Source organism: Aythya marila (genome assembly GCF_965140915.1).
Source record: "Aythya marila genome assembly, chromosome: 7".
Taxonomy (NCBI): Eukaryota; Metazoa; Chordata; class Aves; order Anseriformes; family Anatidae; genus Aythya; species Aythya marila.
In genome coordinates this window covers 32,499,631-32,514,940 of record NC_139048.1, presented here as the reverse complement: position 1 = coordinate 32,514,940, position 15,310 = coordinate 32,499,631, and the positions used below count along the sequence as shown (strand labels likewise).

The 15,310-nt window shown below is 56.6% G+C and overlaps 1 protein-coding gene across 2 annotated transcripts in view; it reads right to left on the bottom strand.

Annotated features, from left to right (window-relative positions):
- The window catches only part of UNC5B (unc-5 netrin receptor B), a 35,330-nt gene extending 25,406 nt beyond the window's left edge, over positions 1-9,924 (bottom strand). For both annotated transcript variants that reach the window (XM_082765464.1, XM_082765465.1), the window contains exon 1: positions 9,809-9,924. In XM_082765464.1, the coding sequence (XP_082621590.1) occupies positions 9,809-9,899 (91 nt within the window). In that variant the 5' untranslated portion in view covers positions 9,900-9,924. The remainder of the gene's footprint in view (positions 1-9,808) is intronic.
- Between the last annotated feature and the right edge of the window lie 5,386 nt (positions 9,925-15,310).

The following is a 15,310-nucleotide window of genomic DNA, read 5'->3' as shown; positions in this document are numbered from 1 at the left end:
CCATATGCCTCCGACACGCACGATGCAGTCGGTGCCGTGGCAGCGCAACTGCAGGTACCAGCTCGCCTAATTAACCAGCAGAAGAAAGCCTCATTTAAAACAAAGCTCTTATTTTATTTATTTGCTGACAGTAGCAGAGCAATTCCCTCCAGCACGACGTGAAAGCAAACACGCTGTCCTCAAAATAAACCGCCCCGGGCTTTTTAATTTCGCCCTTCCACAAGTGTTCCCTGGCTTGTCTTTGGGAAGGGAGAAACCACCCGAGGTGGAGCCAGCCTGCAGCCCCCATTAGCATGGCAGAGGGCTTGCAGAGCCGGCTCGTCACCCCCTCACCAAGGCAAAAATGCAAGCACATGCTAAGAAAGTGTCCTTCAGAGCGTCCCCCCGGCGCTGCCACCCTCCTGCAGGTGCCCACGGGACGGGGATGCTGCCGGTGCTGGTCCCCGAAGCCCTCCTGGCCACAGGAAGGGAGCAGAGGGCCGCCGTGCTTTTATTTAGCATCTTTATTTCTCCAAGTGCTTTAAATAGATATGGATTGACTCTCAGCTCTGGTTATTGCAGCTTGAAAGGGGAGCTGCAGGCACTTTGATTGATGAACACGAGGCTGCTCCTCGGCGTCCAAAGCCACCCGGAGCCTCCTCCTGCCTCAACAGCTGCCGGGTGCCCTGCATCCCCCTCCCGGTAAGGGCACGAGGATGGCAGCACCATGCAGGCGTTTGCCCTCCTGTGCTACGATTTTGGGTAAAGGCTGCTCCAGGAGTGCCACAGCCAGCGTGGTGACCCGTGGTGGAGACCCCCAGCACCCCAAAAAAGGACGGGGACCAGCCCGCAGGGAGACGGTGGCTCCGCATCCCCCATCCATCACTCCCAGCCACCTCTGTGGCCAAGCCCAGGCTATCAGCAAGCCAGACCTTCCTTCCTTCCCCTGCCACCCTCCCCGCTCGCTCTGAGCTCACCCCGATCACCAGCTTCACTCTTTTCCTAGCTGCAAACCCAGCCAGCGACTTACAAATTCATGGCAACGGGGAGAGACGGCGCGAGATTTTACGGACAGCACTGGCTCTGGGACATGCATTTTTCTTCGCAGCGATGAAAAGTAATTCCTTTCGGTTAAGGGGTAAGTAAAATCACACCGGGAAGCCGCAGGTAAATCTACTGCAGCGACCCTGAGCAGGCGCTTCCCCAGGGCTTCGAGGCAGCAAACTTATCAGGCAGCGGGCTGATAGCACGTCCAGGCTGAACCATAAGTCTTGAGCGCATGAAGGGTATTCCTAACTGCACGCTGGGTTAGCAGGGGAGGGAAAAAAAAGGTGGAGAAGGCACAGAGGGGGCAGAGAACGGAGACGGGGCAGGGCTGGGGCTGGGCGTCGCTGCCACCAGGGGATACCTCCAGATGGACGCTGCTACACCCTGCAGGTCTGGTTCATCCCTCCTTCAAAAAAAACCAAAAAAAACCCACCCAACATTTCTTTGCACGAGTGCAAGGGTCACCACTCCGTCCCCAAAGCCACCGCCTCCCCGTGCGGCGTGCGGTTGGAGCCCCAAAAGGGCATCGCGTCACATCCAACCACATCCAGGTCCCTGTTGTTTCTTCTTTTGTAGCCACGGGAAGAAAGGGCTGCTCTGTAATCATCCCTCCGCTGGCTCCTGTGCTGCTTTCGGCAGCAACCAGGGCACCGCAGGGCTGCTTTCATGTGGCAAGGGCAGCTTCCAAGCAGTGCCACCGCGGCGAAATTAAAGCCCTGCTCGCAGTCTCGCTCGCTCCCGGAGGCAGCCTGCTTGCCTCGGACCTGATCTCCCTTCCAAAAGCCTGCAGTACGGCGAGCTGACCACCTTGCTTTCTAAATAGGCACTCAGGAAATTTAAACTGCCCCGAAAATAATGCCTAATGCCTCTTTCTGACGAGAGGAGCAGCTCTCACCGATGTCCTTTTGGCGAATGCTCTGCATTTCTTGCTCCACTTCGCCCGTGTGTGAACACAATTCCCCCCCAAAACGGGGAGCAGAGCAGCTCCAGACCAGGACTCGCTAACAAACCCGCACATTTTCTCTTCGCCAATGCTTCTTCATAGCTTTGGTTTACTGTTCAGTCCAAAATTATTGAGGTTTTCCCCTCCTTCCCTGCAAAACTTAGTAACGTGAGCTCACCGACACAGAGACAGAGACCAAAACGTCCCGCAGCCAGCAGTGACCTCAGCCACGAAACATCACAAGGGGCAGCTTCAAAACAGATTTTATGGAGATTATTTTTTTTTTTTAATTCGGAAGCAATGCCATCCCTCTGCGTGCACTTTATCCGGAACAAGCACCCCGATTCTGGAGGAAAACACGCTTTGCTTCCCCAAAAGCCCCCCTCCCAGCACCCCGCGCTAATGCCTCCCAGCACCCTGACAGCTCTTCCCTCCCAATCTGGATTCTTTTAGGAAGCCAGGCTAAAAACAGAAACCTCCCCCCCAAAGCCAACAAACAGAAAATAACCCAGACAGAAAAATAAATACTTTCTCGGGCACGGCAGCTCCTCTCGGGCCGCGGTGCCCCGGGGTCCCTTTGGGGAGGGCTGCAGCATCGGCAGCGCCTCGCCTCCATCTCCTCCCTCACCCCATGGGGAGCGGGGTCCCCACGGGCTGGAGCAGATGGTTTCCAAGCTGACAGGTTGCAAACAGCTCCGGCGAGCCGCTCGGGGGATCGGATATTGTCTCCGTGCCTCTAGGTTTTGGAAGGGAAGATCCCTCCCAGCTAACAGCTCGGCTGCTGCCCCCCCCGGGTCTCACATCCTTCCTCAAAGCACCTCCACCGAGCTCCAACAACTCTCCGAGTGCCTGCGCATCACTTTTTCCACCCTGCGGAGGGAAAAGCGAATCTCTACACGTGCCCACCCCTTACGCAGCTGGAACGAGGCCGTTCGGACACAAAAACAACACCAAGTTTGCTTTTCCAGCACTCTCCCTGCGCGCATTTTGAGGGGATTTCCAGCTCCTTCTCCCCCTTTTTGGGGCCAGTCTGCCAAGGAGCACCAGCCCTCTCGCAGAGGCTCTGAGAAACATCATTCTGGCACAGAGGCATGGTAGAAATTACCACATTCAGGTCAAAACCTTGATATTTTTAGCACATCTGAGGATTTGGGGTTGCAATTTCTCCCCTGAGACTGAAGCTCCCTTCAAGACAAACCTTCACTGTCTTCAGGGAAGGGAGGATGAGGTCACGGGAAGTTTTCTTTGGTGGAGGAGAGAAGGGGATGGGGAAATTGTTTCAAAGCCTGAAGAGAACTCTCAAACCTGCACTGCTCCTTCGGCAGGGCAGATATGGAGAGGAGGGACCTGGAAGGAGGTGGAATGAGGTTTTTTCCCTGTAGGATTTCACAGCAGCTCCCAGCTGTGCCCCCAGAAGGTGGCAAGACATCCCAGAGATGGAGAGGAGGCAGCTGGACCCTGAACCTTCCTCTCTTGCCTTCTCATCAACGCACAGAAGCCACGAGCCCAGGACAACTTGGAGAAGCTTCTTCCCATCATTGGCACCACTCATTTATGGGATCTTCAGGATTTGGGACCAGCCCTGAACACAGGGGCCAGCAGTGACACCGCAGAGCCCCGGCAGGGACCCAGCTCCTCTCTGAGCAGCTTCTGACTCTTTTAATTCTCCCTCCAGCCTCGCTGCATCCCACCGGGCCGCGGAAGGCCACCGAGCTGCGCGGCTCCGGCTCCTTTTGTTCCCCTGCCGTTTGCAGCCCTGCAACTCGAGCCTGGCAGAAAACATGTGGTTTGCATTCTCTCCCCTCTACTTTCCGCAGCCTTCCCCCTCTGGAAGCAACGAGCCCTTCCTCTCGCGGGGAGGAAATCGCAGGCATACCTCTCTGAAGATGGAGAGGCTGCGGCGAGAGCCCCGCGCTGTGCCTGCCTCGTGTGGCCACGAGGGATGCGCCGTGCGCCCAAAGAGGTGGACAGGCAAAGATGTGTCCTTTGGGGAGAGAAGGGGGAAGGCAGAGAGGGTGTGCGGGGCAAGGAGAGGCTCCAAGCCACCAAAAAGCCACCCAGATGCAGACCTTGAGCCCTGTCCCCTCGTATGAGCAGGGGAAAGCCAGGAAGAGCAGTGATCCCGTTGGATGGGCGCATCGCCGCGTGCCCAAAGGCTGCTCCTTTTCTATATATATAATTTTTTTTCCCCCTGCAGCACAGGATCAGGAAGCCTGACGCTTTCTCAGAGCCAAGCACCGATGGATTTCACTTAGAGGGTATTACAGAGCCGGGCTGACAGCTCAGCACGCTGTGTCCCCGACCGCTTGGCGCCCCGCATCCGTGCGGATCGGCCGGGACCCCGGCTGTGGAGCCGGCGCGTGGGATTTTCCAGCCCCGGCAGGACCGGCCCCAGCACGCCCCAGCCTCGGTGTTTTTGCTGCAAACTCCAAAGGAACCTGCCCATTTCGCCCCGCTTTGCATAACCAGTTTATCCCAGTGTTTGTTTTAAAAACTTCGGCTCCTGTTAGTCACTGCTCAGAGCAAACCGACCCAGCCCTATCGCCAGCTTTTGGAGCTCGCTTTTCCAGCTCTGGGCAGAGCCAAGGTTTTTATGTTGTTGTATAAATTTTAGGGCCTGAAATATGTGCCTCCGTACCTCGTTTTACACAGACCCGTTGCGGCCGCTGCCCCGGTTATTTTTGAAGTCGCTCTCTGCAGGTTACAACACGGTAGCTGGAGCACCCAACACCCAGGGAAGGGATTAAAAAACGCCTTCAACCCAAAGCTGGCATCCCGAGGCTATCACAACACGGTACTTTTAGCATTCAAAGCCTACACAAAAAAGCCTTTCTTGCTTCTCCCCAGCAGAGCGCAGACTGTCCGTTCACCAGCAGAAATTCACCCAGCACAGGCACACGTGGAAAAAAACGGGGAGTTTCACAGCCTCTGGTGCTCAGCCATCCCTCCACACCACCACGTTTTCTGGTGGCACGCAGCAAAATGCAGGGTTTTCAAGCTTTCCTTGCTTTGTTCCAAAAGGAGAAACCTTCCAAATACCATTCCAGCACAAGCACGGGGTGGCAGCACACAGAAGGGCGACGGCGAAGTCTCCACAGGGGCTTGTGGCTTCTGCGCGGCGTTGGGTTGGATCCATTTTGCTCCCGAGTGACCACGAAAATACATCCTGCCCCTCACCGACGGGGAGGGCAGGGGAAGGCCCTACACCCTTTGAACACGCCTGCAGAAGTCACTCTTTGGCATAAAGCACGTGGGATGGGGGAGAGGCACTCGGAGGGCTTCGTCTGCTGTGGGGTGCAGACACGGCACCGGCGATGACCCAACCCCAAACCTCTGCGCTGAGGCCAGGAGCAGACAGCACCACCCCAATGCACCCCAGGTGTGTCCCTCCTCCTGTTTTAAATCCGTCCCGAGGAGCCCCTGGGCTCCCTAAGCTCCTGCCCAAGGAAAGCTCCCACGCCACCCGAGGCATCGCAACCCCTTTCATCGCCGCCCACATCCACCCCCGCCAGCCGCCCGGCTGGGAAGCCCGGTTCTTGTCCTACAACATCTCCTCCTCCTCCCACCCGGGTTGCAGGACGAGCATTTGCAGGCTGCCAGGCAGCGACAAGGGGGTCACTGGGGATAATTTCCAGGCTGGCAGCTTCCAGGGAGGAGAAATGCGCCGCAGACGCCTCCCCAGGTGCCAGCAGGGTGGAGAAGAGCTCGCTGATCTCCCTCGCATCGTTTAACAAGTCACCGTGTCAGTCCCCATAAAACTTTAATGGGGAGGGATGCTCGATGGGAAGCAGCGCCGTGACTTCCACGAGCCATCCCTGCCCGCTCAGAACCCCCTCTGGTCCTCATTTTAGCAAAGCAAATCCTACTCAGGCGCAGCTACATCGAGGGGTGCTGGATCCACCCCTCCGGCGAGCAAAAGCATCCCCAAGTGGTCCTCCACCTGTCTTCAGTAACATCAACGCCAACTACATTTCTCCAGCTATCCAAAAGGGGATTTTTACTCTTTCAAACAACATAAACCCATAAAAAAAAACAAACAAACATAAAGCTCAAGGATGCTGCCCACAGCATCGCTCCCAAAGGACCACGAAGCTCATCCACACCCAGAGGTCCTCACCTCTCCTCCAAACTGCTGCAGCTCGCTCCACACACATTTAATACCCCAAAATGAGATTTTCCACGCTCTTTCAAAGGAAAACAATTGCTCGGCTTCAGGCTTGGCAAGAAGGGGAGGTGAGGTGACCTGAGGGACCCACACAGAGCCATACCAGCAGGACCACCAGCAAGCAGGAGAGGTGCCAGGACCCAGCTTTGTGTCCGGTTGGGTGAGGGTTTGGTAACGCCTGGGGACAGCCCGTGCTTGGAGGCAGGGCAGGCAACCTAGCCCCTTCTTCCCAGCCATGCTGGGGCAGAAAATGGGGGCAATCCCTTTTTCTTGCTCCATAACAGAAGCTAAAGCACCTCTCCAAGCTACAAGGAAGCAAAGTGGCTCCAAACATTTGCTTCTCAAATCCCAGGGGGATTATCCCAGCCCCATCCAGCTGGGGCGAGCCCTGCTCCGCCTCCCCATCAATATTCCAATCCACACAAATCCTGGTCCCGAGATTTTGGGCTCTGTTTGGGGCTGCTGGAGGAGGCAGCCCTAATGTGCAGCTCTCCATCACACCCCTCCGAGCCTCCCCAGCAGGCTTGGGGAGCTGCTAATTCCTCCTCCCCGCGGCAAGGCAACAGCACCCCAAAACCCAGAGGGTCTTGGAGAAGACCCAGCCCGGAGCAGGGGGGTCCCTCAGAGTGGGGAGGGACTCGCAGGAGATGAAAGCCAGCGTGCAGGACACGCCAGAGCAAGCCCCGTGCTAAATAATCCCTGCTTCCCAAGCAGTGCTTCACGCTGCCTTTCCCAGCCCAACTCGTGGTCGATGTCGGGGTTCACGCTGCCCTTCCCTCCCCTCCAAGGGCACCCCGATGGTGCCTTGCCAACCTCCCGCTCCCAACTCCCCAGATTTTTTTTTTCTTTTCCTTTTTAAGCTCAAAACAAAGAGCAGAGACAAAAATCCCCCGAAAAGCCCAAGCTCAGCAAAGCCGCGGCTGCTCCCAGCCCGGCGGTTTCGGAGGAGGAGAGGGCTGCTCGCGCTTCCCCGCCGCGCTCCCAAGGAGCAGGTCCGGGGCTGCCAGCCCAGCGCATTCCTGTGCCGTGAGTCAGGGCTCCGAAAAACCAGGAGGCTTCAAAAATAATCCTGGCGCGGCCGGGATGCTTCACTCGCCTCCTACCACGGCCCCGGCTCCCTGCACAGGACCAAAATTTGGACAAAACCCTCGGGGACAGCATCGCCCCCCGGGCTGGGGCTCCAGCACACGAGTAGAAGCCAAGCCCAGCTCCGAAACAGCCTCAGTTGTAAAATGCCAAGTGCCATACAAGCCTGGGGACAGCGAGGTGGATTTTTGGGGTTTTCTTCCCCAAAGCTGTGCATTAATGCGAGCCCTCAGCGGGTCAGGATTTGTTTTTTCCAGCTGGATCCGAGGAGCCACATCACCCCAAAGGGCTCCATTCACCCCTGCTGCAGTGCCACAAGGGGAAAGGGCTCTGGGTTTGGGGTGAAGCATCCCACACAGCATCTCTCGAGGTCCCTTCGTACCAGCAGGGACAGGATTTTCACGGCACCAGCCCCACATCCCCAGCACCCCTAGTGCAAGGGCCCACCCCGAGCGCTGACTCACAAGCAGGGCTGGCTTGCACAATACGAGCGATTACAGCAAATTACAGCTCGGCACGGCGAGGCACACCAAAAAGCAGAGGCGACGGGCCTCGAAAGGCCACGGGGCAGCCGGTGGCACCAGCAGGAGCAGCCACCTCTGTCCAAAAGGGCGAGGAAAGCGAGACGCGGGTGGGAGCACAGCACAGGGGAACACTTCCCCTCTTATTAGCATTGCTAAATCCCGGGGAATACAAGTGAATAAGGCCCAGCAGGGACCTGGGGCTTTATGGCCCTGATGCCTGCTGTAATGAACTCCTCCAGACTCCATCGAGCCCTTCCGCCCGCACCTCGCCGCCCTGCGCTTCCTGCCGGCACCGGGCACCCGCAGGACCTGCAGGAGCTCAAGGACACGGCTGTCCTCCAGCTCCTGGGACATCAGGATGGAGAGCAACAGGTCCCAGGCTGCTCCCCTGCCACCCGTGGGGACGATTCTGTGGTCACAGGACCAGCACTGTCACCAATCCCCCGCTCCCCGTCTCCCCAGGTGTTGGAACCCCAAGGAGATCCCAAGCAGACCCCAATCTCCCCAGATATTTGGGACAGAAGAGGGGCAGGAGGGCGGTCTGCCCACCATGCAGACATCCCTACTGCACCCCACAGCACCCCCGTTGTCCTGGGTGTTTTAACCCAGGCTCTGCAGCAGGCACAGAGCAGCTGAAGGGAAAGGAGAGCCAACTTTCTGCGATCCCGTACGGGCACGCCGGGAAGCTCCCCGCATCCCCCTGGTCAGGCTCAACTCGTTTTTCCTTCCTCCTTCCCTCCCTCTCATCTCACAGGCATGCAAAAGCCAAGAGCAAGGAGCCAGGCAGGGGGGTGCTGATGTCCCCCCCGTGCCCCCAGCAGCCACCGAGCCCCCCCAACCCCTCGGCCTGTCCGCAAGGGAGAGGATTGCCCTGCACCGCCACGTCCAGGCCCCCGGAGATGCCAGAGGCAGAACCGGGTAGGATCTTTGCACGGCGGGGGCGGACAAAGAAAAAAAAAAAAAAATAATAAATAATAATCTGATTAAACTCCCTCCCCAAAATTCCTCGTCGCCTTAATTAGGCTTCAGAAAGGAAGGCTGGGCTCATTTTCCTAGAAAAGCAGCTTGGCAGGGGACGCTTTCAGCGAGCAGCCAGGAGCCAGCGGGATGCTCTCCCTGTAAGTTTCCCCCAGGATTACGACCGTGCCCAGGGCAGGAGGGTCCCGCACGTATGGCTACAGCCTCCCCAGCCTCTAACTTTTCGGGGTGCCACATCCGAGCACCAGGGGATGACTTTCTGCATCTGGACACGGAGGAGAAACCCGCTGCCGCAGGACGGAGCGGTGTCTGAGGTGTCGTTTGTGGGGAAAAGGGGGGGGCGTAAATAATTCCGATATATTTTTACAGCACGAGGCTGAACTGGATGATGGTGGGAGCCCCAACGTGAGCGGGCAGCGGGAGGGCCGTGCTTCTGTTTATTTTCTCGTCCGTGGCAGGGATTACGACGGAAGGGCAGGATTTTAAGAGCATCTCAATCACAAGATTCGGCGCCGCACAGGAAACTTTGAAGAGCCATAGCGGAAAATAAATAAATAAATAAATAAGAAAAAAAAAAGATCGCCGAGCTGCCCGGCCACCCAGAGCTGGGTTTTTAGAAGAACGCAGATAAAAAAAAAATAAAAAAATATAAAAATGAAAATATCCAGCCCGAGTAATTACTTATTTGACCCGCTGGGAAATTACAGCCCACGGTGTTATAAACAGGGATGGGTTTGTTTTGCTCTTCCCAGACGGCAAGGGAAAAAAAAAAAGAAAGAAAAAAGTAAAGAAATAAAACGGCGCAGTAAAACCAAAAGCAGAAAACCGAGAGGCAAGGGGGGGGGGGGGGGGGGGGGGGGGGGGGACGACAGAGGAGCAGCCCCGAGCCCTTCCCGGGGCTCCCCAGCCCTGGGGTGCAAGGGGGGGTCCGAGGAAGGGATGCTCGGTGCCCCCCGTTTCTCATCCTTTTCACCCCAAAAAAGGAGGGGGGGGGCAGGCGCAGCCCTCCGCGCTCCACCAAGGGGATGCGCCCTCCCCAAAAAACTTCCCCTCACCCCAAAAAATAGCCTAAAAAAAACAACTTACCTGCGGCGGCCAGCGCCCAGCGGCGGTGCAGGAGGAAGAGGAGGAGGAGGAGGATGATGAAGATGCGGCGGGGGGGTCCCGGGGGCTGCATGGCGGAGCGCAGCGCCCAGCGCACAGCCGCCCTGCGCGCCCGCCTCGCCGCTCTGCCGGGCTGCCCGGAGCCGGGAGGGGCGGGCAGGGGGCGGGAGGGGGCGGGAGGGGGAGGGCCACGGGAGGGGCTTAACCCCGCCACCACCCCCCCACCACCCCCCCACCACCCCCTCTTTGCCCCCCCCAGCAGCCTGCGATGAGCTGCTCCCAGCCTCAGCCCCCCCTTCCCTCTCCAAGGGTGCTGAAACCCACTCCAAATTTTTTTTTTTTTTTAATTTTTGAGTAGAGATTTTGCTGCACGGGGCCCTGATTTTTTATTTATTTTTTATTTTTTTGCCCCCCCCCCAGCTCCTAGACCCACGAGGAGGCAGGGTAGAAGAATTCAGGTGGAAGGGACCCGCGAAGTGGCCACCCCCAGCACCCCGACCGCTCCAAAAATATATATAAAATTAAAAAAAAAACGCACAGGGGAGGTGCCCTGCGAGTCCCTCCTCGGTACCTGGGAGCCCCCCCTCTTGCCAAACCCGAGTTTATGGGTTTGCAAACTTCTCCGGGCGAGGATTTGGGGGATGTGAGCCCTTCCCTGCGGCGGAACCAGGGGGGGCTGCAAGGAGGGTGCGAGGCGCAGGGGGGCAGCAGGAACCGCGCTGCGCGGGGAGAGGGAGGGAGGGAGGGAGCTGCTGAGCGGGTTTCACTGCCGGCAGCCGCAAGGTTTAGGGGCTGGGGGGAGAAGGGACCCTGGCAGGGAGGAATTACAGCGGCCAGGGCTGGGGTTTGGCACCGGCACCCTCCAGGATGGAGGCTGGCACCCTAGGGGGGTGGCACCCATAGGGTGGCACCCGGCGGTGCATCCCCTGCCCCGCAGCCCTCCATCCCCTATATTCAGAGCCAGGCAACGTGCTGGAAAAGGCTGGGGAGTGACACCAAAATCTCCTTTGCCAGCTGCTATCACCATAAAAGCCCCGAATCTGGCTCGCCTGGCGGGGGCCGGGACGCACACGGGGTTAAACTCGGTGGCGTTGAAGTCATCGTCTGGTATTCAAAATATGAATTAAAGCGACGCAAATTAATGGGTAGCCGACCGCTCTTTCGCAACCGTAGGAAAAAATACGGCCAGGCAAACTTATCATTAAGGCACGAGGGCTGTTTTCCCTCCCAGGTGTTTGCCTGCTGCCCCTGCTTTGCCTCGAAATCCTCAGCCCCAGCCCCAGCGCTCCCAGCAGGTCCTGGGGTGCGACGAGCTGCTCGGGTCTCAGGAGCAGCGGGCCCGTGTAACAGCATCAGCACCGTGGAGCAGGTGCAGAGGCGGTGATAATTCCCCATTTCTCCCGTCGCAGGAACGAGGAGTGCCCAAATCTCGTTAGCGGGCCGCGGATTTAAGGACAAACAAAAGGCAGCGCTTCGCCCGCACCGCCCGTGATCGAATTAGGGACCTCGTTGCCACGGGGTGCTATGGAGACCTCCAGCCTGAACGGGCCCCAGAAAGCATTTAGGCACCCTGGAGGGGCACGGGGCTGTCACGGGGCGTTAAACGTGATGGAGGGGTCACCCCAGGGAGCCCTAGGCCTGGGGCAGACATCAGGCCAGCCTGCCATCCCCAGCCAGGGATGCTGGATGCCTGCGAGGGAAATATACACCATCATCACCTAGATAACCACAGAGAGGGGTTTTTTGGAAGGGACCCTAAAGGTCCCCTAATTCCAACCCCCTCCCGCTAGGTCAGGTTGTCCAAAACCCCATCCAGCCCGGCCTCAAGCACGTCCAGGGATGGGAATAAACCGTTCCCAAATGCTCTTGAGGGCAAGAAGGAGGTTGCTGGACCTCAGACATGCCCAGGATGGGCAGAGAGGGGCACAGCGGGCACCAGCGTGGACAGGGGGACACCCAGCTCCGTGCATTGCAGAGGTGCGAGCAGCCCCAGCGAGCCAGGAGCTCCACATGCAATGGGTCTGCACTGAGGGCTGAGCCAAAATTTCCCCTGTCAGCTGGGGTTGTCACCCGTGGCTGCCCTAGTGGGGGACTTGGTGGTACCGGGTGGGCTCCCGCAGCTTCAGGAGGAGCAGGGGGAGCCAAACATCCCCCCCCGTCTGCAGGGCACCAGCGTGTGGTCTCCATCCAGCATGTCAGCTCAATAATTTATCGTCCAGGAGGTGCAATCACTATCCATAATTCACGAGCAGTAATGTTCTACAAGTTCAAACCTGCAGTTTGGCTCCCCGGACTGCTCGCCATCTTCACATCCCAAATGGCATTTCTTCCCAAAAGGCAGTGGCTGGCTCTAGGTGCACTCAACAGCAAGGGGCACCCCAAAAATGGCAGGTTTGGGGGCTGTGGCCCTCTGTCCCAAGGGCTGCATCGCTGCTGCTCTCTGAAATGATAAAGAAGTCTTGTTTTTTCGGTCTGGAAGGCTGATAAGCAGGTTGTGATGACACAGGAGCATCCCCAGCACCACGGAGGCCAGGCAGACCTCCAGCAGGTGGGGAAGGCCGAGAGGTGAGAGGCTGAGTTTTTGGATTAGGGGGCAGAAAAGCCTCTCAGTGCTCTGCAAACTCTGCCCGGCAGACGTACGGCGTGGTGAGGCGGAGCACGCCGGAGCTCCCTAACTCCCGGGGGAGATGTTTATTAACTCGTCAAAATACAGCGCCTGCTGTTGCCAGCAAGAAGCTAGAACAGCAAAAAAAAAAAAAAAAAAAAAAAAAAAAAAAAAAAAAAAAAGGAGAAAATGGAAAAAAGGGAGAGAAAAAAGAAGCCAAGAGACATCAAAATAAATAAATGAATGGACCATCGGTTGCTTTGCTTGGCAGAAGATGATCCGTGGAGATGCTCTGTGCAAGGAGCGTGTCCGAGTGCGGACACCTGGGGTGACAGGGGGGACCCTGGGGACAGGGCACCCACACGCTGCTTGCAGCACCCACTCCCCAACCTTCTTGTAATTGGGACAGTGGCACCCCTGGCCCCACAAAAATTAAAGTTTCTAGACCAAACAAGGCGATATCTGGAAACGAGGCACCAAATGAATGCTGCGCCCACGCGGGGCCGTGCTGCTGCAGCCATTACATCCCAGTGTTGCTCCCGGACTAGAAACAGGAGAGCAGCCACCAATTATTTCAATCGTATTTGTTTAAGCACTACAAGTCACGGCTGAACTTTCTTCACTGTGTTTGCTGTCGCTTTGCTCTGCCACGCTCCTCCACAAATTACACATGTCACAGCGGCGGCACCGCCGCGTTGTCACCAGCACAAGTGGCCTCGGCGGCGCGATGCTGCCCGTGATCCATCAGGGCTTGGGTTTTTTTTCAGCCCCATTAAACAGGGCTTTGTGTTAAGTGCTGTGGAAGGACCTCGGTTGCCCATAGTCCCTGGGGCTGCCAGGGAGCAGGGGTGGGAGATGCTCTGCCCGGTGGGAGGATGAGAAATTCAGTGCCCACAGGACGAGGATGGGCACCTCAGGTCCTGGCTGTGGTCCTTTCAGCATCCGCTGTGGGATTTCCCCAGCTGCCCCCAGTCCTGTAAATTTCTTCTTTAAGGAGTGATTTAAACTTAAAAATGCCCCCCCTAGGTGTGAAAGTGCCACTGCACAAAACAGCAGATGGTGTTTGAGCACTGTAAAACAGCAAACGCGCCTTACCAAAAGACGCAGAGCAGGGACTTCTCGGCGCTACGTGAGTGCCTCGGGGGCTCGATCTGCAGCTTTCAGCGTGGAAGGGGAGGAAGAAAAGCACCCAAAGGCTGGGAAGTGCTGCGAGATGGTGTCGGTGGTAGGAGAGGCTTCCCCGTGCGTGGTGTGTGCTGTCCTGGGCAGGAGGCACGGAGCCGGCGCAGCAGGAGGTCCTGCGCACGGGAAGGCGCTCCCTGTGCTACAATAACACGGGTTTTGTTCAGAAAAAGTCAAAACAGTTCCTCAAAACAAGCAAAAAAAAAAAAAAAACACAGCACAACCTTTCCTCTCTCTCCCCACCCTGGAAATAAAACAAATAACCCCCTCCAAACCGCATCCTCCCAGTGATGCTGCTTCCACGCAAAAAAAAAATAAAACTTTTTCTTAGAGGTTTTACTAAAAAAAACCCTCAAGTGCTGCTCATTTCCAAACTAAACAAGCAGGTTTCAGAGATGTGAATGCAGAGAGCCCAGGGCACCTTCTGAATGTCACCAAGAAGTGCTGGTCCCCTGCTTGGTGCCTGCTCTGGGCACGGGGGAGATGCCTGGCACCAAACAAGCACCCCAAACAAGCAAAGCAAAAAGCCAAATTCAGGTCCCTTCACCCTTGCTCTTTATTTGTGGCGCCTCGCCACAAATAAACTTACAAACACCCCTCTCAAGGTTACCCAGCGCTGGTTAAAGATTTAAGAAGAGCGCCGGACGATGTATACAGCTCCTCCTGAAATATTCATCCCCCGGCATCAATGTTTCATCAATTTGCTACCATATATCACCCCTGACACCGGCTTCAATCAGTTTGGTGCGGATTGTGAAAAATAGATATGTTTACAGAACCGCCCGCTTCGCTTTCCTTTTTTTTTTTTTTTTTAAATATATATATACACAAAATTCAGCATCAATTAGCCGGGCTGGATCTCGGCCTCCCCCTTGCTCCGGGGACATGCGCAGCCCTCAGGGGGGACCCGCTGACGCTTAGCCGGGGCTGTCCTGGGGCAAAGAAACCCTTCCAAAGGCACCTCCTGATGATTTATTTGGGTTTTCGTGTCCCTGGTGCAGGATCCCTGCTCCTGGGAGCATTTTTTATGTCATGGCCGTGCTCCTGTTGTGGAGCTCTCCGAGGGACCCTGTTCGATGACCTTGTTCCTGTGGCAAAGGAGGGAAAAAATCTTTGAACTTTTGGGCATCTTTGAATATTTGGGCAGAAAAGTAGAAAAGTTAAGGCAGGCCTTTGCCTGAAGAGGAGCAGCCAGCCCATCTTACAAGTTCTCTGATCTGATGTGCAAAAGCAGAAGGGAAAGAACCCCCCCAGTGTCTTTAATTGCAGCCTCCAAATGCCAGCCTTGTTTTCGCTCGCTCTGAAATTCCCTCTGTCAGTCTGTCCCTCCGGTTCAGGACCAAAATTGACTTCATGTCACGAAGGAAGTAATTATTTCCCTCCCCAAACGAGGGTGGCAATTATTTTGCAAGCAGTGAGGGACGCACACAGTTCAAAACACAGAGCGAGGCCGGATCCAGAGCACCCAGCCTGTCCCTCTCCGGCACCATGCCTTGGGGTGTCCTGCCTTAGTTTCTCTGCCCCTTTGTTTCCTGCATGCTTTTCCCCAAGAAATGAGTGGTTCCTCTACCTTGCAAGCATCTCTTCAGCTGCTCTCAAGCACCTTGTGGCTCCTGCAGGTGTTAGCAGCCAACGTAAAGAGCTGCCCAAAGAAAGAAGCCCGAACCCCACCAAAAAACCAGCAGCACATCCCAGAG